General features: G+C 43.7%; 1 protein-coding gene across 1 annotated transcript in view; it reads right to left on the bottom strand.

Annotated features, from left to right (window-relative positions):
- CCDC74B (coiled-coil domain containing 74B) overlaps positions 1-22,095 on the bottom strand; it is a 28,260-nt gene extending 6,165 nt beyond the window's left edge. Inside the window, exon 1 of the mRNA XM_032397604.1 lies at positions 22,026-22,095. Coding sequence (XP_032253495.1) covers positions 22,026-22,095 — 70 coding nt within the window. The remainder of the gene's footprint in view (positions 1-22,025) is intronic.
- Between the last annotated feature and the right edge of the window lie 451 nt (positions 22,096-22,546).

Below are 22,546 nucleotides of genomic sequence, written 5' to 3'. Positions count from 1 at the left end.
GGGAAGTTTGGAGCCTCTGCGGGTGAGGAGCCGAAAGCTATAAATTTCAAATATGTGGCTGGCCTGAACTGCCCACGTGTGGGCACAATTCCAGGGCCTCCAGGGAAGGACAAAGAGCTGGAAGGCCAAAAGCTGAGAAGAGATTCATTTGCTACCAGTTCCAGGGGAGACCAAGTTTGGAGTCTGACAGAGGGGCCTGGTAAACGCTTCAGTTTTCCTTCTAAACCCCAAAAGGGCCACACCTTGGGAATGAAGACTATGTTCTAGAAATGAGATTTGCCCTAGAACTAAGGGCAAAATCAAAATATATCCGCCCTCATAAAACTTAAAGCCCAGCCTTCACAAGTTTGCAGTGATGTTCCATAATTCAACCATCTGAAGAACAAAACTCAACATTCTTCAGAGAATTATAATAGAACCCAGAGTCTCTGTGTCACATCATCCATGATGCCTGATATAAATAATAAATACTGGACATGCAAAGAAACAGACAAATGTGACTGAGTCAAGAGAAAAAATCAAAAAAATATTCAGACTCAGTCAACAGAAATAGATCTGCAAATAATTCTAGATAATAAATTTATAGGAAAGTACTTTATAATAAATATTAAAATCTACAGAAAAAAGGTGGCTGTAGTGATTGATCATGGAGAGGTTTTGTTTTTTTGTGTTTTTTTAAGATTTTATTTATTTATTTGACAGAGAGAGAGAGGGAGAGTACAAGCAGGGGGAGTAGGAGAGGGAGAAGCAGGCTTCCCACTGAGCAGAGAGCCCAACGTGGGCTTGATCCCAGGACTCTGGGATCATGACCTGAGCCGAAGGCAGACGCTTAACCGACTGAGCCACCCAGGTTCCCCATCATGGAGAGTTTTTTAAATGATTAATAAAGTATTGGGGGGAAAAAAGGAAATCCTAGAATTACAAATGTATCCGGACTTCTGGTTTCCTGGTCTGGCATTGGAAATCATCACTCCCATCCAACACAAGAAAGAAAATAGCTGAGCAAGCTGAAAAGCAAAAACTTTTCTTGGATCCATCAGAGAACTGAGATCAGAGGACAAACTGCTGCCCCAAAATTGGAGAGACAGGCAGGAGAAAACAGAATCACAACACGCTGGAGCAGAAACCTCTGTAGGAACCACTACCAGGGGAGGAAGAGCTAAACTCTAATTGATGAATTGCTGGTGTGGCTCAGTGTGGACAAGTTTGAAAGTTTAAAAAAATCCAAGGTGGGGGGTCCAATCTTAAAGGGCCCTCACACCTTTGTGAGTTTAACCTTCAGGAGTCCTACCAGATTCTCATGAGGAAGAATGGGGAAAAAATCCCTTTGTGATCCCAGCAGGAGGAGAGTGAAGTAGCCATTCTGAAATATTGCTCAGAGCATTCTGTTCTTCTTTACATGGCTTGCCCTCAAAAGAAACTGGGATGGCCCCAAATGCCAAACCGGACCTGGAGGAAAAGAAATACCTCTCTAGCCCCCTCTAGCCTTCCCTCTCTCCACACCTTACCACCACATCAGTGGGGCTCCTGTATTAAAATGGGATACAAGTGAAAGAATTGCCCAACTGAGACCTAATTTAAAAAAGAAGTTTCTAGAAAAACCCAGAGATAACAAGACAAATTGAAGGCACCAGGGGAGTATTTTGCCTCTGACACCTATGGCTATAGCAAACAATAAACATGGACTAAATCCTAGCAAGACAAACATAAAATTTCAAACTAAAGGTCTGTTTACCTCAGTTTCTTCCACACAATGCATCATGTCCAACTTTCAACAAAAAATTACAAAGCATACTAAAAGAAGAAGAACACAGTTTGAAGAGACAGCAGGCATCAGAGCTAGTCTTGGATCTGGCAGAGATGTTGGAATTATCAGATTGGGAATTTTAAACAACTATGATGAATATGCTAAGGGCTCTAATAGAAAAAGTGGACAATATGAAAGAACAGATGGGTAATGTCAGCAGAGAGATGGAAACTCTAAGAATAAAAAGGAAATGTGAGAAATCAAAAACACTGTAACAGAAGTGAAGAATGCCTTTGATGGGCTCATCAGTAGACTGGACATGGCCGAGGAAAGAATCAATTAGCTTGAAGATATGTCAAAAGAAACTTCCAAAACTGAAATGTTAAGAGAAGAATGAATGAAAAAGAACAGAACATCCACAAATTTTGTGACTATTACAAAAGGGGTAGCATTTGCATACTGGGAATACCAGAAGGAGAACAGAGAAAGGTACAAAAGAAATATTTAAAGCAATAATGACTGATAATTTCAAAATATTAATGAAAGACAACAAATCACAGATCCAGGAAGCTCAGGGAACACTAGGCAGAATAAACACAAAAAAAATCTACTCCTAGGCATATCATATTCCAACCAAAGAAAATTAAAGACAGAGAAAATCTTGAAAGAAACCAGAGGAGAAAAAACCACCCACCCAAACAAACCTTTATCTATAAAGAAGCAAAGACAGAATTACATTGGACTTCTCCTCAGAAACCATGCAAGCAGTGAGAGAGTGGAAGAAGATATTTCATGTGGAAAGAAAAAAGCCACAAACCTAGAGTACTGTATCTAGCTACATTTTCCTTCAAAAGTGAAGGAGAAATAATAAAGACTTTCTCAAACAAAAACTGAGGAACTTTGTTGCCAGTAGCTCTGCTTTGCAAGAAATGTTAAAAGAAATTCTTCAGAAAGGAGAAAAATGACATAGGTCAGTAACGCGGATCTACGTAAAGAAGAGCATTAGAGAACGAATAAAAGAAGGTAAAAAAATATTTTCTTTTTCATATTCTTAAGACTTTTTTAGGGGCGCCTGGGTGGCTCAGTTGGTTAAGTGACTGCCTTCGGCTCAGGTCATGATCCTGGAGTCCCGGGATCGAGTCCCACATCAGGCTCCCTGCTCAGCAGGGAGTCTGCTTCTCCCTCTGACCCTCCCCCCTCTCATGCTCTCTCTATCTCATTCTCTCTCTCAGATAAATAAATAAAATCTTTAAAAAAAAAAAATTAAAAAAAAAAAAGACTTTTTTATTTTTACTCTTTTAAGTAGGCTCCACACCCAATGTGGGTCTCAAACCCACGACCCCAAGATCAAGAGTCACATGCTCCACCAACTGAGCCAGCCAGGCGCCCCTTCTTTTTCATATTCTTAATTAATCTAACAGATAACAGTTTGTTTAATCGTAGCAACCACACATTTGGTAATTATAGCTTATCAATAAGTGAAATGAATGACAGCAATGTTATCAGATATGGGAGAGAGAAATTGGAAATATCTTAAAGTCTTGCACTACCATGAAGTGGTATGTTATTCTAAAGAGAACTTGGATTCACTGTAAATGTATACTCAAGGGCAACCACTTAAAATAGTTTTAAATAAAAAGTATAATTGATATGCTAAGGGAAGAGAGAAACGGAATAATATAAAAGGCTCAGTTAAAGGAGCACCTGCCTGGCTCAGTTGGTAGAGCTTGCAACTCTTGATCTCGGGATCATGAGTTTGAGCTCCATATTGGGTGTAGAGATTACTTAAAAATAAATGAACTTAAAAAAAAAGGCTCAGTTAAAACCAGACAGGATGGGAAAAGAGTGGAAGACAAAAAGAGAAACAAAGAACAATGAACGGAAAACATTAACAAATATGGTAGATAGTAATACAACTGTTTAACAATCACATTAAATATCAATGCCATCACTACACCAACTGAAAGACACAGGCCATTAGAGTAGATAATAAAAATGAGGCTTCGGGGCGCCTGGGTGGCTCAGTTGGTTAAGCGTCTGACTTTTTTTAAGATTTTATTTATTTATTTATTTGACAAAGAGACAGGCAGCCAGAGAGGCAACACAAGCAGGGGAAGTGGGAGAGGGAGAAGCAGGCTTCCTGCTGAGTAGGGAGCCCGATGTGGGGCTCGATGCGGGGCTCGATGCAGGGCTCGATGCGGGGCTCGATGCGGGGCTCGATGTGGGGCTAGATCCCAGGACCCTGGGATCATGACCTGAGCTGAAGGCAGACGCTTAACAACTGAGCCACCCAGGTGCCCCTAAGCGTCTGACTCTTAATTTGGCTCAGGTCATGATCCCAGAGTCGTGAGATCAAGCCCCACATTGGGCTCCATGCTGGGCTTGGAGCCTGCTTAAGATTCTCCCTCTCCCTCTGCCCCTCCCCCTCCCGCTCTCTCTTAAAAAAAAATGAGGCATAATTTTATATTGCCTAACAAGAAAGCCAACTTCATTCATTTATTTTTAAAGTAATCTCTACGCCCAACATGGGGCTTGAACTCATGACCCCAAGATCAAAAGTCATGTGCTCTGGGGCACCTGGGTGGCTCAGATGGTTAAGCGTCTGCCTTTGACTCAGGTCATGATTCCAGGGTCCTGGGATCGAGCCCATCGGGCTCCTGGCTCAGTGGGGAGCCTGCTTCTCCCTCTCCCTCTGCCTCCCCCACTGCTCATGCTCTCTCTCTGTATTTCTGTGTCTCAAATGAATAAATAAAATCTTTAAAAAAAAAAGTCATGTGCTCTACCTACTGAGCCAGCCAGGTGCCAAGAAACCCACGTTAAATATAAAACAGATAAATAAAAAGAAAAGGGATGGAGAAAGATATACCATGCTAACACTTATCAAAAGTGTTATATAATTTCAGAGAAATCCAACTTCTGAATAAAGAAAATTAACAGAGATAATGCCAACAAAGTGGCATTACATAATGATAATGACAAAGGAGTCATTTCTCCAAGAAGACATACTGTAACAGCACTCCAGCTGGTCTTAAGGTTAACACACTGGTTGCTTGCTGACTTAAGGCTGTTGGTCTGTAACAGAACTAATTTACTTTCTCTGAGATTAGCAGAAAACTGGCCTTGGGGAATAAGGGACCGGAACAGGGGACATTCCCACACCACAGAGGTTAGCAAGTCTGTTTGAAGCCCTCTTAGCTTTCTGATCAGCACAGTAGTCTTTTAGCAAAATGTTTTATCCTTTTTAAGGTCACACAAATGACTTTACTGACCCTTCTTTGAACATCTGTAGACCTTGCCCTCCTTTGCAGTAAGAACAGAGTACTCTTGCACAACCCCTGGGTACCAAGGAACCAGACCTTCTTTGACAACTCGGAGCACTGAGATAATTCTGTAGTTGACCTCACTGAGTCTGCACGGAATCAAGAAATGTCACAGACCACTGCGCTCCCTTAACTGATAAAAACTCCTTTCAAGATCTCTGGGACAGGCAGAAAACTCGGAGTTGACCTTTGGACAAGAGTCCACCTTCTCCCCAGGTGGCCAGCCTCCTAAATAAAGCTCATATTCCTTTCCAATCAAACTCTTGAAAACAAACAAAAATAACAACAAAAACCCCTCATCTCTTGAGTTTTGGCCTTTCCAGCGAGGGGCAACTGAACTTGGGGTTCAGTAACAACACCAACCTTTAATATGTATGAGCCTAACAAGAGGACAGCAAAATATGTGAGGCAAAAACTAATAGAACTTCAAGGAGAAATCAATGAATCCACTCTTATGGTTGGAGATTTCTTTTTTTTTTTTAAAGATTTTATTTATTTATTTGACAGAGAGAGAGATAGCAAGAGAGGGAACACAAGCAGGGGGAGTGGGAGAGGGAGAAACAGTCCTCCCGCGGAGCAGGGAGCCCGATGCGGGGCTCGATCCCAGGACCCTGGGACCACGACCCGAGCCGAAGGCAGACGCTTAACGACTGAGCCACCCAGGCGCCCCATGGTTGGAGATTTCAATGCCCGTCTATCAGTGACAGACAGATCCAGCAGGCAGAAAATTAGTAAGGACATAGTTGAACTCAACAGCACCATAAATCAACTAATTGACACTGATAAAATACTTCATCCAACAACAGCATCCAAACATTCTTCTCAAGTTTATATATAACATTCACCAAGATAGATCACATTCTGGACTATAAAATACTCCTTAACAAATTTAAAAGAATAGAAATCATATAACATATGCTTTTAGAACACAAAAGAATTAAACTACAAATCAATAACAGAAAGATAACTGAAAAATACCAAATTACTTGGAGATTAAACACATACTTCTAAATAACACAATGGTCAAAAAAGAAGTCTCGAGTGAAATTTTAAAAATATTTTCAACTAAATGAAAATACAAGTTAATGAAATTTGGGGGAGGCAGTTAAAGCAGTTTGCAGGGGGAACTTTGTAGTACAGAAGGCATAAAATATTTTTAAAATTGTTCTTAACCTTCAGTTAGGGAAGATCTTCTTAAATAAGATACAAAACATGGGAAGCATAACAAAGAACACTGATAATTCTGACTTCATAAAAATTTCCTGTGCCTTAAAAAGATAAATAAATAACAGACTTAGAAAAAATATTTGCAACATACACAACAGAGAAAAAATTAATATCTAGAATACATCACTGATTCCTATATATTATTAAGAGACAAATAATATAATAACAGATAAAATTTAACCCCATAAAGTGATTAAGGAACAAGTGAATGAAATTACATTCAAGAGAAGCTAGAAAAGAAATGGGGGGCGCCTGGGTAGCTCAGTCGGGAGTCTGCTTCTCCCTTTCCATCTCCCTCTACCCCTTCCCCCCACTCCTGCTCTCTCTCTCTCTCAAATAAATAAAATCTTAAAAAAAAAAAAAAAGATGGTACCAGGCACCTGAGAAAAGTTACTTCTTATTGAAGCAACACAAACAGTTGACGGTTTTAACATGATAGTTTTTTAACAAGGCAAAAGGAAGTCATTGTGGAACAGAGTTTTCCTTATCTGGCAAAGGAAATATACACATTCTTCTTCAGAAACAAATTTCTTGGGGCGCCTGGGTGGCTCAGTTGTTGGGTGTCTGCTCAGGTCATGATCCCGGGGTCCTGGAATCGAGCCCCACATCGGGCTCCCTGCTCTGCGGGAAGCCTGCTTCTCCCTCTCCCACTCCCCCTGCTTGTGTTCGCTCTCTCACTGTGTCTCTCTCTGTCAAATAAATAAATAAAATCTTAAAAAAAAAAAAAAAGAAAAGAAATTTCTTTGGGACCAAATTGGAGGGATTTAGCCTTTTGGTGGTTTGGATACAAAACAATGATTTATTGAGTAGAATGGATGACGTCTTCAAGTATACTTTTCCTAAAAGACAGGCAAGCCAGATGGATGTTCATTTTATCCTTTTTCCTTTTAAATTTATATATTCCTTGAATAAAATTAAGAGATAATGAAGATCTTTTAAAATCTACTGCTACAATGGGGCATCTGGGTGGCTAAATCGGTTAAGCATCTGACCTTTGATTGTGGCTCAGGTCTTGATCTCAGGGTTGTGAGTTCAAGCCCTGCATTGGGCTCCATGTTGGGCATGAAGCCTACTTAAAAAAAAAAAATCGGGGCACTTGGATGGCTCAGTCGGTTAAGCGTCTTCCTTCAGCTCAGGTCATGATCTCAGGGTCCTGGGATGGAGCCCCGCATCTGGCTCTCTGCTCGGCAGGGAGCCTGCTTCTCCCTCAGCCTGCCGCTCACCCTGCTTGTGCTCTCTGTCAAATAAATAAATAATAATCTTTAAAAAAAATATCTGTTGTAGAAAGGCTTCCGTCTTCCCTGCCACTATTCACAACTCCCCAAACATAAACCCTACATATCTGGGGGCTCTTTCTTCTTGTTACCTCCATAGCTTTTAATGATGTGCTTAGCTATCATTTCTTGATTTATCAAAATGAGCCACATTGACTGGCTCCCTGTTCTAATAGATGAGGATTTAACTCACTCTTATCACCAATTTCACGTTCCAATACAGTCCTATTATTATTCTTAGCTCCTCTATTATTTATATTTGTAATCTTACACCTTCATTTTTGGTTTTACCTTATTCTACAACAAATGAAGTGTAGCCAAGAGCTCGTGAAAGCATGATGTTGTCAATGCCTCCGTTTGGAATTCACTGGTCTTACTATGTTTCCCATCACTCTAAAGCTTGCCCTGATAAAATGGTGGAATGGGCTTTTGAAGAGTTGGTTATGGTGCCCGCTGGGTGGAAGCACTTTGTGGAGTTGGCATAATGTCCTGTGAGATGCCCGACATGCACTAACCAGGGAGTAACATAGAGTGAAATTTCCCCATAGCAAAGATTCAAAGATTTTAGGAATCAAGGGGATAGAAAAGGGAGAAGCTCCTTTCGCTGTTACTAATCTAATGACCTACAGCAAAGTTTTGGCTTCCCATCCCCACAACTTTGGGTTCTGCTGGTTTTCAGGTCTTGGTTCCCAGGGATGGGAAAGGGCACACTGGTTCTACTGAACAGGAGGCTGAGACTGCCACCTGGTGACTTTGTCAGGCAAATAAGAGGGTTGCTCTACTGGTTGGGATGACTGGTCTTGATGATCAAGGGTAAATTGCCCCCACAATGGGAGCAAGGAGGAATACCTGGCACCCAGGAGATTCTCTTGGTTAATCTTATTTAGCACTCCCACTATCTGTGGTAAAAGTTACGGAAAACTATAACAACCTAAAACAGGCAGAACCATGGAAGACACAGAAACTTCAAGAATAAAGATATGTTCACCCCACCATATTACCCCCATTACCATCACCAAAAATATGACTGGCTGAGGTGCTTGCTAGGGACAAATAGAACAGGTGGTGCAAGAACACCAATCCTGTCATGTGACCAATCACAGAAGCAAGCATGGTAGTGGTTAAAGATGTCCTGTGTCTTTTGTACCTGATATTTTTCTTTTTCTCCTCTCTCATTCTCATGCTACCTGATAGTATTAATGTGTAAGTCATGATTATTTCTATATCTCAATAGTAGATTATAAGGGGGCGCCTGGGTGGCTCAGTCGGTTAGGTATCTGCCTTCGGCTCAGGTCATGATCCAGGGGTCCTGGGATCGAGCCCCATGTTGAGCTCCCTGCTCAGCGGGGAGTCTGTTCCCTCTCCCTCTGCCCCTCCCCCACTCGTGCTCTCTGTCCCTCAAATAAATAAATAAAATCTTTAAAAAATTAGTAGGTTATAGGACAGCAAAATCAAGGGTGCCTGGGTGGCACAGTTGGTTGAGCATCTGACTCTTGGTTTTGGCTCAAGGTGGTGGAATCAAGCTCCTCGTTGGGCTCCGTACTCAGTGCAGAGTCCGCTTGAGTTTCTCTCTCCCTCTGCCCCTCCCCTCTCTCTCTAAAATAAATAAATAAATCTTTTTAAAAATAAAGGATAGCAGAATCAGAAAATAAAGGAAGATTTGTTCAGGGATGGATAAAGAGGAACTTTGGGTTCCTCTTTGGCTTTGGCTCTAGGAAGGATAGCTGAATCATATAATGTGAAAGCATGGTGTTCTGAATACCTTTACTTGGAAGTGAAATGTTGAAAAGGAGTTATTTGGATGCTGAGCTGGCAAAAGAATAGATTGTGCTGGGTTGGTTGTTAGCACCACCACCATTCATTTTTAAGGCTGAGAACTATATTTTCCAGAATCTCCTTTCCCATATGTTTTTTTAAAAGATTTTATTCATTTATGAGAGAGGGGGTGGGGAGGGACAAGCAGACTCTGCACTGAGCGTGGAACCCGACACAGGGCTCAATCTTAGGACCCTGAGACCATGACCCAAGCTGAAACCAAGAGTGAGATGCTTAACCAACTGAGCCACCCAGGCACCCCTCCCATATGGTTTTGGGGTAGAGTAGGCCAGAGAGGAAGTTGTATGTGCTTTGGAAGATGGAGGTGAATCAGTCACAGGCAAGTGTGTGGGTAGACAAGAGATTCACACTGGCTTCCTGGAACACTACCCTCTCCATCACTGAATTCTGAGATGATCGGTAGAAGCTTCTCAGAGATTCTGAAGAACCTCAATACTTCAGGCTGAAATCTTTAGCATAGCTCCTTTGAACTTGGAGACAGCTCCCATGACCTCGGCTCCTTCGGCTCTTCCAACACCCATGGAAGTTTCTAATTCTATATTAAATTCCTGTCATGCGCAGAATACATAATGGTCCTGGCAGTACTCTGACTGATACAAGATTCTAAAAGCTTCCTGAGGGGCGCCTGGTGGCTCTGTCGGTTAAGCATTTGCCTTTGGCTCGGGTCGTGATCTCGGGGTCCCAGGATTGAGCCCCATGTTGGGCTCCGTGCTCAGTGGGAAGTCTGCTTCTCCCTCTCCTTCTGCCCCTCCCCCCTGCTTATGCGTGCGCTTTCCCTCTCTCTCTCTCAAATAAATAAAATCTTTTAAAAATTTTTTTAAAAATTAAAAAAGAAATAAAAGCTTCCTGAGAGGGCACCTGGGTGGCTCAGTTGGTTAAGCGACAGCCTTCGGCTCAGGTTATAAGCCTCAAGTCCCAGGATCGAGTCCCACATGGGGCTCCCTGCTTTGCAGGGAGTCTGCTTCTCCCTCTGACCCTCCTCCCTCTCATGCTTTCTGTCTCTCATTCTCTCGCTCTCAAATAAATAAATAAAACCTTAAAAAAAAAAAAAAAGCTTCCTGAGAGAAAAGGATAGATTGCCTACAAAGAATGAGCAATCAGCATGGCATTGAATTTATCAACAGCCACATTGGATGCTAGAAGAAAATGGAGCAAAGCCTTCAAAATTTGAAGGGAAATTGATTTCCAGGTCAGAATTCTCTATCCAGCTAAACGATTAATCAATAGAGTAAAATAAAGACATTTTCAGACATGCAAAGTTTCAAAATTTTACTTTTTGTCCATTTTTTCTCAGGATGCTGCTGAAGGATATGCAACATCAAAATTAGGAAATGGGGGGAAATAAACAAACAAAAAGGAACAGAAAGAGGATCTGGGAAACAAGGAAGCCAATGCGGGAGAGAGGTGCCAAGCATTTACAGGCTGATGGTGGAGGAAATCCTAGCATGGCCATTGTGCGAGAGGCCTGGAGGCCAGGTTGGCCAGACTGGGCATGAGTATCGAAAGCTACAGGAGCCCCAAGGGGAAAACAAATGGAGTCAGCAGTTTGTCTGATGCGTTTGTCCACATTGGGGACATTCTTCCACTCTATGGGAAAGTTCAGGAAGATTTAGTAACAGTACATAGAAAATGAAGCAAATGAAGGGGTGGGCCAATTACGAACTCCTAGAAGAACAAAATGTATAAGAAGGGAATATAATTGTACTACACTACATAGCTCATCAGTGAACAGTATTTACATCATCCTAGTAATGTCAATACTAAATATCAATTTCACCAGAAATTATGACACACTGTGGAGGAGGGGGTCATGTGCAAGTGTGGGGGGAGACGGGGAGATGAGTGGGTATTTTTGTAAGAGTGCTCATTTCTTATGTTCCATCAGAAGTCAGTGGAATATTTAAAATAATGAAGAAGTAGAAATGAAAGAACATTATTTAGAAATACGGAGATAGGGACTCCTGGCTGTCTCAGTTGGCACAGTGTGTGACTCTTGATCTCAGGGTCATGAGTTTGAGCCCCATGATGGAGGTAGAGATTACTTAAAAAAATAAAAAAGAAACATGGAGATAAATATCAGAAGAAAGAGCTTAAAGAGTTGAAAGGATTACTTGTAGGAAGCTGGACTGCTATTTTTTCCCTATAATCTCAGAGCACTATTTGACTTTTTTTAATTAAAAAAAATTTTTTTTAATTTAGAATTCCAATATAATTGAGATACAGTGTTATATTAGTTTCAGGTGTACAATATAGTGATTCAACAATTCTATACACTACTCAGTGCTCATCATGAGAAGTGTACTCTTAATCCTCTAATTCTCTTCGCCTAGTTTACTCACCCCCCCACCCACCTCCCCTCTGGTGACCACCAGTTTGTTCTTTGTATTTAAGAGTCTGGTGTTTTTTGGTGGGTTTTTTTGGTTTCTTTTTTTCTTTGTTTGTTTGTTTTTTTGTTTTGTTTTGTTTTTCTTTTTGAGAGAGAGAGAAAGAGAGAGCTCTCGTGCTCGAGCAGGGGGAGGGGCAGAGGGAGAGGGAGAAGCAGGCTTCCCGCTGAGCAAGGAGCCTGATGTGGGACTCCATCCCAGGACCCTGGGATCATGACCTGAGTCGAAGGCAGACGCTTAACGGGCTGAGCCACCCAGGGGCCCCAGAGATTTTTTTTTTAAACTTACTTCTCTGCACCTTGTTTTCTCAGTAAATTGGAAATGTAATAATAACACTTGCCTGGCAGAATTTATTTCAAGGATGCAATGAGATGATGCATGAGAACACTTTACATGAATACAAAAGAATGAAAGATAAGAAAGCTCTCTCCCCGTTGCAACCCTGAGATACGGCTGAAAGGAGAGTGGCAATTTTCCATTCGACATTCTTTTATATAAATAAGTAGATAATTCCTATTATAAAAGCATTCCCCCATGAGAGGCAACAGGCCTCTGACTGGCGGGACATTTTCCTGTTTCCTGACTCAGCCCTGTACATAGATGTCTGATTTCCATTCATCTACCTGCTGACATTGGTGGAAAGGCGGTTGGAGAAAGAATATGTAACATGCATGCCAGACTCTTCTCATCAGAGGCTGGAAAGGCCCTGGGCCTTGTTCAGGGTGACCGAACATCCTGGTTTGTCTGAAACCGTCCCAGTTTTTGCCCGTTTTCTGGGGGTAATTACAAACAGCAGCTAGTTTTATTCTCAAAGTGTTCTCATTTGGGTGATAAATTATATGGTTGCCCTAGTCATAGTCCCTTAGATTGCAAGGATTCATTTAGGCTAAAAATACGGGACAAAATGCTTCAGGTACCACATGGGAAGAGGATAAACTTGTTACACTGCATGCATTTTAAGAGATTGGGTTATAGAGGCGCCTAGGTGGCTCTGTCGGTTAAGCGTCTGCTTTTGGCTCAGGTCATGATCTCGGGGTCCTGGGATCGAGCCCCAAATCCAGCTCCCTGCTCAGCGGGGAGCCTCCTTCTCCCTCTCCCTCTGCTGCTCCCCCTGCTTGTGCTCTCTTGCTCCCTCTGTCAAATAAATAAATAAAATCTTTTTTAAAAGAGAGAGACTGGGTTATATTCTTGATGACACAAAAGACTTGGTGTGTGTGCGCCTAATGCAGGTAAATGAGTTTTTTTCTCCCCTCTCTCTCAGAAGATCATCAAATCTGCTCAAACAGCTGCCCAAATTCTTTATTGTGAGCCTATATTCTCAGGGTATTGACATAGAAGAAACAGCTTTATCCTGGAAAATAGTAAAGTGAAATGTTGCAAAGAAACCTCGTCTATAAAAGCACACCAATATCATTCCTGTGGGACTTATTTTTAGCAGAACGTTTCCTTTTGGTGCCATTCAATCTCCGGCAGAGTGTGCCACTCTTTTTTTTTTTTTTTTTTTTTTTGTAGATGTATTTATTTATTTGAGAGAGAGAGAGAGCACAGTGGGGAGGGACAGATGGAGAGGGAGAGAGAGTCTGAAGCAAACTCCACACTGAGAGTGGAGCCCGACGTGGGGCTCAGTCTCATGACCCTGAGATCACAACCTGAGCAGAGATCAAGAGTTGGATGATTAACCAACTGATCCACCCCAGAACCCCCCCCCTTGCAGATTTTATTTTTAAGTAATCTCTACACCAAACTCGGGACTCAAACTTACAACCCCGAGATCAAGAGTTGCATGCTCTACCAACTGAGCCAGCCAGGTGCCCCACTGATATCCTACTCTCGACAGGAAGTCTTACTGATAATTTAAATAGTCACATATAAACACATATTTTGTGTGTTATATATATTATAACCTATGTTTTTAAATTTTATGTATGATATATATAACACACAAAATATGTGTTTATATGTTCTCATTCAGGTGATATACTGTATTCTTACAATAAAGTAAATAACGGGTGTCTGGGTGGCTCAGTCGTTGGGTGTCAGCCTTGGGCTCAGGTCATGATCCCAGGGTCCTGGGATCGAGCCCTGCATCAGGCTGCCTGCTCAGCGGGAAGCCTGCTTCTCCCTCTGCCACTCCCCCTGCTTTGTTCCCTCTCTTGCTGTGTCTCTCTCTGTCAAATAAATAAAATCTTTAAAAAAAATTTTTAAAAATAAAGTAAATAACAAGAATGTTAGTAAGAAAATCATAAGGAAGTGGCGCCTGGCTGGCTAGTCAGGAGAGCATGCAACTCGATAGCGGGGTTGTGAGTTCGAGCCCCATGTTGGATGTAGAGCTTACTTAAAAATAAAATCTTTTTTTTTTTTAAAGATTTTATTTATTTATTTGAGAGAGAGAATGAAAGAGAGAGAGCACAAGAGGGGGGAGGGTCAGAGGGAGAAGCAGACTCCCTGCTGAGCAGGGAGCCTGATGCGGGACTCGATCCTGGGACTCCAGGATCATGACCTGAGCCGAAGGCAATCGCTTAACCAACTGAGCCACCCAGGTGCCCTTAAAAATAAAATCTTAAAAAAATAAAAAAAAATCATAAGGAAGAGATAATACATTTACTGTACTGTATATATATATATAAAATCCACGGGGCGCCTGGGCGGCTCAGTTGGTTAAGCGTCTGCTTTCAGCTCACGTCATGATCCCAGAATCCCAGGATCAAGCCCCGCCTTGGGCTCCCCGCTCAGCGGGGAGTCTGCTTCTCCGTCTGCCCCTCCACCCACCTGTGCTCTCTCTCTCTCTCAAATAAATAAAATCTTTTTAAAAAATTCACATGTAAGTGGACCCACACAGTTCAAACCAGTGTTGTTCCAAGATTAACAGTACTTCACTAAGCTATCAATGCACTGGAAAGTGGGAAAGTGTAGTCAGCACACTAGAAACTGAGAAATTCACCAAGGAGGGAAAGCAGACAGCATTACATTTATAGAGTAATGAGTCTAGAAGGAACCTTACCCAAAATAGGTGCAAGAGAGAACTTCTGCAAAAGTGGAGGATGTATATCCCCAAGGGGGATAAAAGGTGCCAGGAGGGGCTCCAGGGAGAATTACTGGGAGATTCGTTAGGGCATTGCTCTTAGAGCAGCTTGGCCAGGTTCAGATTGGGCTGAGGAACAGACAACTGGATGAAACAGACACTGTGGGCTCGGGATGGAGAGGTCAGTAAGTGCCCTGTTAGCTAATAAACCCCATATCTGTAACCTACCAGCACAACTTCTCTAACATGAGAACACTGCCTTCTCCCCCAGAGTTGTTGTCAGCAAGCTGCATCCACAAATAAGGATCCTTAAAAACACAGAATACAGAGAATCACCCTGTATTTGAGGAAACACACCATGAAACTAGAAATGCAATAAAAAGAATGAACACACAAGGAAACAGCTAATAGAGCAACCAGGAAAAGACTTAAAAAATAAGCATAATAATATTTTCAAAGTATTCAAAAGGCTGTTTGTGTTCATGAGAAAGAAAGAAAACTTCCTGCAAATCAGAAGCAGTCACCTTCCGCCACCATGACCACCTCCTTCTGCTTCTGCCGCTGCCCCTGGCACTGCTTGGGTACTCAGCGTTATGTATGCTCTACTCTTTGTGATGGGCACTGTGCACACCCTGGCCGACAAAAGGCCCCAGGAAAGAATCAGAAGGCAGAGAGATATCTTCAAAGTAATATTTGATGGCATTAACCCCCTCATATAAAACTAAAAAATGGCTTCCTGGTGCTCTGAAGATGAACACCAAATTGCCAACATGGACTTCACAGTTCTGTGTAAGCCGGCTCCTCTCTACCTCTTAGATTGCTCCAGGCTTCCTCTCATTCTCTCTGCCCCTCACGCTCCCTCTTGGGCCACCTTGTGCTGTGTCTTCTACCTAAAACACATCCCCCTTTCTTGAGTGACGTGAGACATAATCTCCCTTTAAACCTCAGTTCAGTCATTTTTCAGAAAAAAAATAGGGCTTTCTGACCTCCACGGTTGGGTCAGATCTTCCTATTATTTGCCTCATTTTACCTATTTTTGGAGTGTTTGTCAAAGTTTCACTTTTACATTTATCTTTTTGACTCTAAACTTTTGGAGGCCAGATATGGGGTCTGGTATTGTTCACCATCATATCCCAGCACTTGCTGGGGTACCTGGATATTTGTTGAATGAAGTAAAAATTAACACTCTAAAATTTCTGTACAATAAAATTCACAGAATACAGTCTCAGAGTTAAAACACCCTAGGATTTGACTTGTTCCATGGTTTTAAAAATAGTTTTATTGAGATATAATTCACATACCTACAATTCATCCATATTCAATTTTTTGTATATTCACAAACTTGTGCAAACATCATTATAACCTAATTCTAACAAATTTTAAACAATTTTTAAAAGATTTTATTTATTTATTTATTTACTTATAGTGTATGAGTGGGGGGGAGGGGCAGAGGGAGAAGGAGAAAGACAATCCTCAAGCAGACTCCCCACTGTGCATGGAGTCCAACACAGGGCTCAATCCTAGGACCCTGAGATCATGACCTGAGCCAAAATCAAGAATCAGACGCTCAACCAACTGAGCCACCCAGATGCCCATAAACAATTTTTTAAAGTTTTTATTTATTTAAGTAATCTCCACATCCAGTGGGGCTCAAACTCACAACCCCAAGATCCAGAGTTGCATTCTTTTCCAACTGAGCCAGCCAGGCACTCCGACAATCTAATTTTGGAATATTTTCTTCTTCCAAAGAAACCCTGTGTCCATTAACTGTCACTCCTCATTGCCTCTCTTTGCCCCAGTCCTGAGGAACCAGTTCTGTCTCCATAGGTATGCCTATTCTGGGCATTTCATAGAAATAGAATCTCACAGGGGCGCCTGGGTGGCTTAGTTTGTTGAGCGTCTGCCTTCGGCTCAGGTCATGATCCCAGGATCCCGGGATCGAGCTCTGCATCAGGCTCCCTGCTTAGCGGGAAGTCTGCTTCTCTCTATCCCTCTCCCTCTGCTGCTTCCCCCACCCCTTGTGCTCTCTCTCTCAAATACATAAATAAAATATTAAAAAAATAGAATCTCACAATATATGATCTTTTGTAAATGGCTTCTTTTACTTAGCATCATGTTCTCAAGATTTACTCATGGGCATCTGGCTGGCTCAGTAGGTAGAGCATGTGACTCTTGATCTCAAGATTGTGAGTTTGAGCCCCACATTGGACATAGAGTTTATTAAATAAATAGTTAGAAAAAATACTCATATATTTTTTAAAGATTTTATTTATTTATTTGACAGAGAGAGAGAGAGAACAAGCAGGTGGAGGGGCAGAGGGAGAGGGAGAATCAGGCTCCATGCTGAGCAGGGAGCCCGATGCGGTGCTCGATCCCAGGACCCTGGGATCATGACCTGAGCCGAAGGCAGACGCTTAACGACTGAGCCACCCAGGCACCCCAATATTAACTCATATTGTAGTATGTAGCAGTACTTCATTCCTTTTTATGGCCAAATAATATTCCATTGTATGGATAAACTGCATTTTGTTTATCCATTCATCACTTGGTGGACATTTGGGTTATTTCTGCTTTGGGGCTATTGTGAATAGGCTGCTATGAACACTTGTGTATACTTTTTGTGTAGACGTATGTTTTCACTTCTCTTGGGTTATATACCTAGGAGCAGAATTGCTGGGCCATATGTTTCCTTTTTGAGGAATTGCCAAAAAATGTTGCACCGTTCAGGGAAATCCAAATCAAAACCTCAATGAGATACCACCTCACACCAGTCAGAATGGCTAAAATTAACAAGTCAGGAAATGACAGATGTTGGCGGGGATGCGGAGCAAGGGGAACCCTCCTACACTGTTGGTGGGAATGCAAGCTGGTGCAGCCACTCTGGAAAACAGTATGGAGGTTCCTCAAAAAGTTGAAAATAGAGCTACCATATGATCCAGCAATTGCACTGCTGGGTATTTACCCCAAAGATACAAAAGTAGGGACCCGAAAGGGTACATGCACCCCGATGTTTATAGCAGCAATGTCCACAATAGCCAAACTGTGGAAAGAGCCAAGATGTCCATCAACAGATGAATGGATAAAGAAGATGTATATATATACAATGGAATATTATGCAGCCATCAAAAGGAATGAGATCTTGCCATTTGCAACGACGTGGATGGAACTGGAGGGTATTATGCTGAGCGAAATAAGTCAAACAGAGAAAGACATGTATCATATGACCTCACTGATATGAGGAATTCTTAATCTCAGGAAACAAACTGAGGGTTGCTGGAGTGGGGGGTGGGGTGGGAGGGATGGGGTGACTGGGTGATGGACACTGGGGAGGGTATGTGTTTTGGTAAGCGCTGTGAATTGTGCAAGACTGTTGAATCTCAGATATGTACCTCTGAAACAAATAATGCAATATATGTTAAGAAAGAAAAAAAGAAGAAGAAGAATGTAGCAGGAGGGGAAGAATGAAGGGGGGGAAATCGGAGGGGGAGAAGAACCATGAGAGACGATGGACTCTGAAAAACAAACTGAGGGTTCTAGAGGGGAGGGGGTTGGGAGGATGGGTTAGCCTGGTGATGGGTATTGAGGAGGGCACGTTCTGCATGGAGCACTGGGTGTTATGCACAAACAATGAATCATGGAACACTATATCTAAAACTAATGATGTAATGTATGGGGATTAACATAACAATAAAAATTATAAATAAATAACAAAGAAGAAAAAAAAAATGTTGCACCGTTTTACATTCTTACCAGCAATGTATGAGCGTTCCAGCTTCTCCACATGTCACCAACTCTTACTATTGTCTTTTTGATTATAGCCATCCTAGTGACTGTGAAGTAGTATCTTATTGTGGTTTTGATTTGCATTTCCCTGATGACTACTGGTGCTGAGTATCTTTTCTTGTGCTTACTGGCCATCTGTATATCTTCTTTGGAGAAATATATCTTCAAATCCTTCACCCATTTTTAATTTGGATTATTTACCTTTTTATTGTTGAATTGTAAGAACTCTTTATATATTCGTCAAATATATGATTTGGAAATATTTTCTCCCATTCTGTAGGTTTTCACTTTCAAAGTGTCATTTTTTTCAGTACAAAATTTTTTAGTTTTGACAAAATCCATTTACCTATGTTTTCTTTTGGCATCTATACTTTTGGTGTCATACCTAAAATACTATTGACTAATGCAAGGTTGTGAAGATTTATTTCTCTGTTTTCTCCTGACAGTTTTATAATTTTAGGTCTTCTATCTTGGTCTATGATCTGAATGATTGGACAGGTCTCTTCCAGTGCCGTGATCATGTTTTTCCCCAGTGATTTTTGGTCAACCTTAGACTGAAGAGCCCCTCCCCCACCCCAATCCTTTTCTACTCATGTACAGATTAACCCAAATCATTTATATTGTGATTCCTGAGGTTTTAGGGGCTGGGTGTGTATATAATAGGTATAATATTTGTTGGGGCGCCTGGGTGGCTCAGTTGCTTAAACATCTCTTTTTTTTTTAAAGATTTTGTTTATTTATTTGACAGAGAGAGAGATACACAGCGAGAGAGAGAACACAAGCAGGGGGAGTGGGAGAGGGAGAAGCAGGCTTCCCACTGAGCGGGGAGCCCAATGCGGGGCTCGATCCCAGGACCCTGGGATCATGACCTGAGCCGAAGGCAGACACTTAACGACTGAGCCACCCAGGCGCCACCTAAACATCTCTTGATTTCGGTGCAGGTCATGACCTCAGAGTTGTGAGACTGAACTCCATGCTGGGCGTGGAGCCTGCTTAAGATTCTCTCTCTCCCTCTGCCCCTCCCCCTCCCTCTCAAAAAATAGGTACAGTATTTGTGAAATGTATTTATTGGGCAGCTGCTATGTACTTGCATGGTGCTGGAGCTAGAAAGATGAGTACAATATACTTGTCTTCAAGGAGCAAACACACTAGGGGCACCTGGGTGGCTCAGTTGGTTGGGCATCTGCCTTCAGCTTAGGTCATGACCCCAGAGTCCCGGGATTGAGCCCCGCGTCTGGATCCCTGCTCAGCGGGGAGTCTGCTTCTCCCTCTGCCCCCCACCCCTCTCGTGCTCTCTCAAATAAATAAAAATCTTTAGGAAAAAAAAGGAGCAAACACACTAGCTGGAGATTCATTTAGAAGTATTTATTCAGCACTTTGAAGTGTCCAGCACCAAGCAAGTGATAAATAAATCCTTCTTGACTTTTATCTGCCAAAAGGTGGTGATGAGTACCGAGGAGGTGATGAGTACCAAGGAGGGCACTAAATCCAGCCCAGGAGGAGGGGAGGTGGAGGCAAGGCAAAGTTTCCTAGAGGAAGTGATGACTGATGGTCTTCCGGGACGGGTGGGGGTCTGCTGGCTGAGGAAGGAGGTGGACCAAGCAGACCTTCAGAGACCTGGCCTGAGGAGCGGACTGTACACGTCAGCAGGGAGCACTGAGCTGTGTGGGGTGAAAACAGCCCTCCTCCCACCCGGAAAGGTAGGGTACAGGGAGTAAGTGTGGGGATGTCTGCAGCCACCCCAGGCAGAAGGCTCGCTTCACCCACTTTACTGCATTGCCTGGAACATAGACCCTTAAACAATGAGATTTCAGATGCACAAAGTCAGAGCCTCCCAGATCATGTTCTGTTGAGCACAAGATGCACATGTCCATTGTGGGAAGTCCACAGTTCTCCAGAAGGTTTGGGCAGCTTTTCACCTGCTCATCACAAGAAGTAAGTGCTTTGAGTTACACACCGGGAAATGCCATGTCAGCACTCAGGTGGCGTGGGTGCCAAGTGGCGGGTCTCATAGGTCCGATTCTCCCTGAAGAGGCTGTTCTCCGCAAGGTGAACACAGCTAGCTGAGGGAAGGCAGCTGCAGATGTGTAATGGTGAGAAGACCCAAAAGAGAAAGTGCAAGCCGTTGTCCAGTTGACTGACCTTCACCTTCCCCCACTGCCCATTCGTTCCGGGTGCAGTAAGCCCTCAGCTCTCCCAAGTGCCAGCCTTATGCTATGGCTGGAAGACATTTGCTCCCTTCTTTGGCTTCTTTGCATTCTTCTGACCTCTTAAGACCATGGTGACTCACGGGGGCGCCTGGGTGGCTCAGTAGGTTAAGCCTCTTGGTTTTGGCTCAGGTTGTGAGATAGAGCCCCTCGGCAGGTTCCATGCTCAGCTCGGAGTCTGCTTGACTCTCTCCTTCTCCCTGCCCCTATCCCTGCTCTCTAAAATAAATAAATCTTAAAAAAAAGAGAGCGAGAAAAAGAGGCAGGGGCGCCTGGGTAGCTGAGTCAGGTCATGATCCCAGGGTCCTGGGATTGAGCCCCATGTTGGGCTCCCTGCTCAGCGGGGAGTATCCTTCTCCCCCTCCCTCTGCTCGTGTGCCTGTGGACCCTCTCTCAAATAAATAAAATCTTAAAAAGGCAATAGCGACTCACGTGGATATTAAAGTCACTGGCTGTTCTCATAGCTGGAATATCAATTGGGAGAACAGTAGGAATTCTTGAGGGGGAGAGATTGGGAAATGGTTTGATCTATTTTGGTCACTAGATGTTTGAGAAAATTATGCTAGGAATTCTGGTTTTCAGAGTCAAACAAAGCTAGCTAAATTTTTTAAGTGAAAGCTACACGAGTCACCGCTCACCTCTATTGATAACGTCAGGCTTATCACTGAGGGTTGGTCACCCAGAGGGTCTGAGCTACTCTTGGACATCAAAGAGGGGGAAGTAGTCCTTGGGTCACTTACACTGAGCAATCAGAGCCTGAGCCAGCTGGGGTCAGGGGTGGGGCTGGCTGAAGCCTCGGGGTCTGAGGGATTTGGTGTCGAAAGGCAGTGGGGTCAGCATGGGCTCCTGGGAACAATGTCCACCGAGGGGCTGGCAAGTCTCAGAGGCGCGAGAGGCTGAGCGAAGCCTCCAGAGCATTATGCATTGTGCTTCCTGTGCCGAATGCCACCGAAAGGCCCGGGCCACGTGGTCCGAGGGGTCTGGATCTGGCCCTCTGGTGGCAGTTGGGGCGGAGGAGTGAGCAGGAGCAGCGGGGGCAAGCCAGTTAGCGGGAGGTGAGGCTCCAGGAGGCAGGAGTGAACCCCGTCTGACCCCCCCGAGCCAGGCCCTGTAGCCTCTGCCCTCGGGTGTTATTTACACTTTCCTTGTGCTGCGGGAACTGCTGCCCCTGCTGCCCCCCGCCGAGGCTCCTGTCCCCCCAGCTGTGACTCCAGGGCTCCTGTACCTCTGCCCTTGTCCCCCAGCCCTTTCTCAAACTGTGCAGCGAGAGCTCTTCGCAAACTGATGTGGGTCATCGTGAAGGCAAGTCCGCGTTGCCCTCGCCTGGAAGAGCCGCCGGCCAGCCCGCAGCTCCGCTCCTGCAGGGGGAGGCACGGGGCACGGTGGTCTCTCCAGACATCACCTCCCGAGCCCCGGCCACGGGAACCAGCCCCTCCCTGACCTTCCTTATGGCTGCTGGACCGCACCACGAGGTCCTGGGCCAACGGGAGCTCCGGCCTGTTCCCTCCAGGTGCCCAGCGCCGTGCACGCTGCACACAGCAGGTGGCTGCTTCAGAGGTCATGGGTGCACGGGTGGAGCGTTCCGTTTGTGCTTTCTGGGTGTTAGAGAATGTTTTCAGGTGAAAACAGGGCACAAGAGAAACGTGGACAAGGGAAGCCATGGAAAAGTGGAGGGTGGGGGGACACCCCATCCCCGGGGGCAGGGTGGACATCCTCGTGGGCAGACGGGGCCGCTGACGGCAGACC

The sequence above is a fragment of the Phoca vitulina genome, unplaced genomic scaffold, assembly GCF_004348235.1.
Source record: "Phoca vitulina isolate PV1807 unplaced genomic scaffold, GSC_HSeal_1.0 scaffold100, whole genome shotgun sequence".
Taxonomy (NCBI): Eukaryota; Metazoa; Chordata; class Mammalia; order Carnivora; family Phocidae; genus Phoca; species Phoca vitulina.
This window is presented reverse-complemented; position numbering and strand designations above follow the sequence as displayed.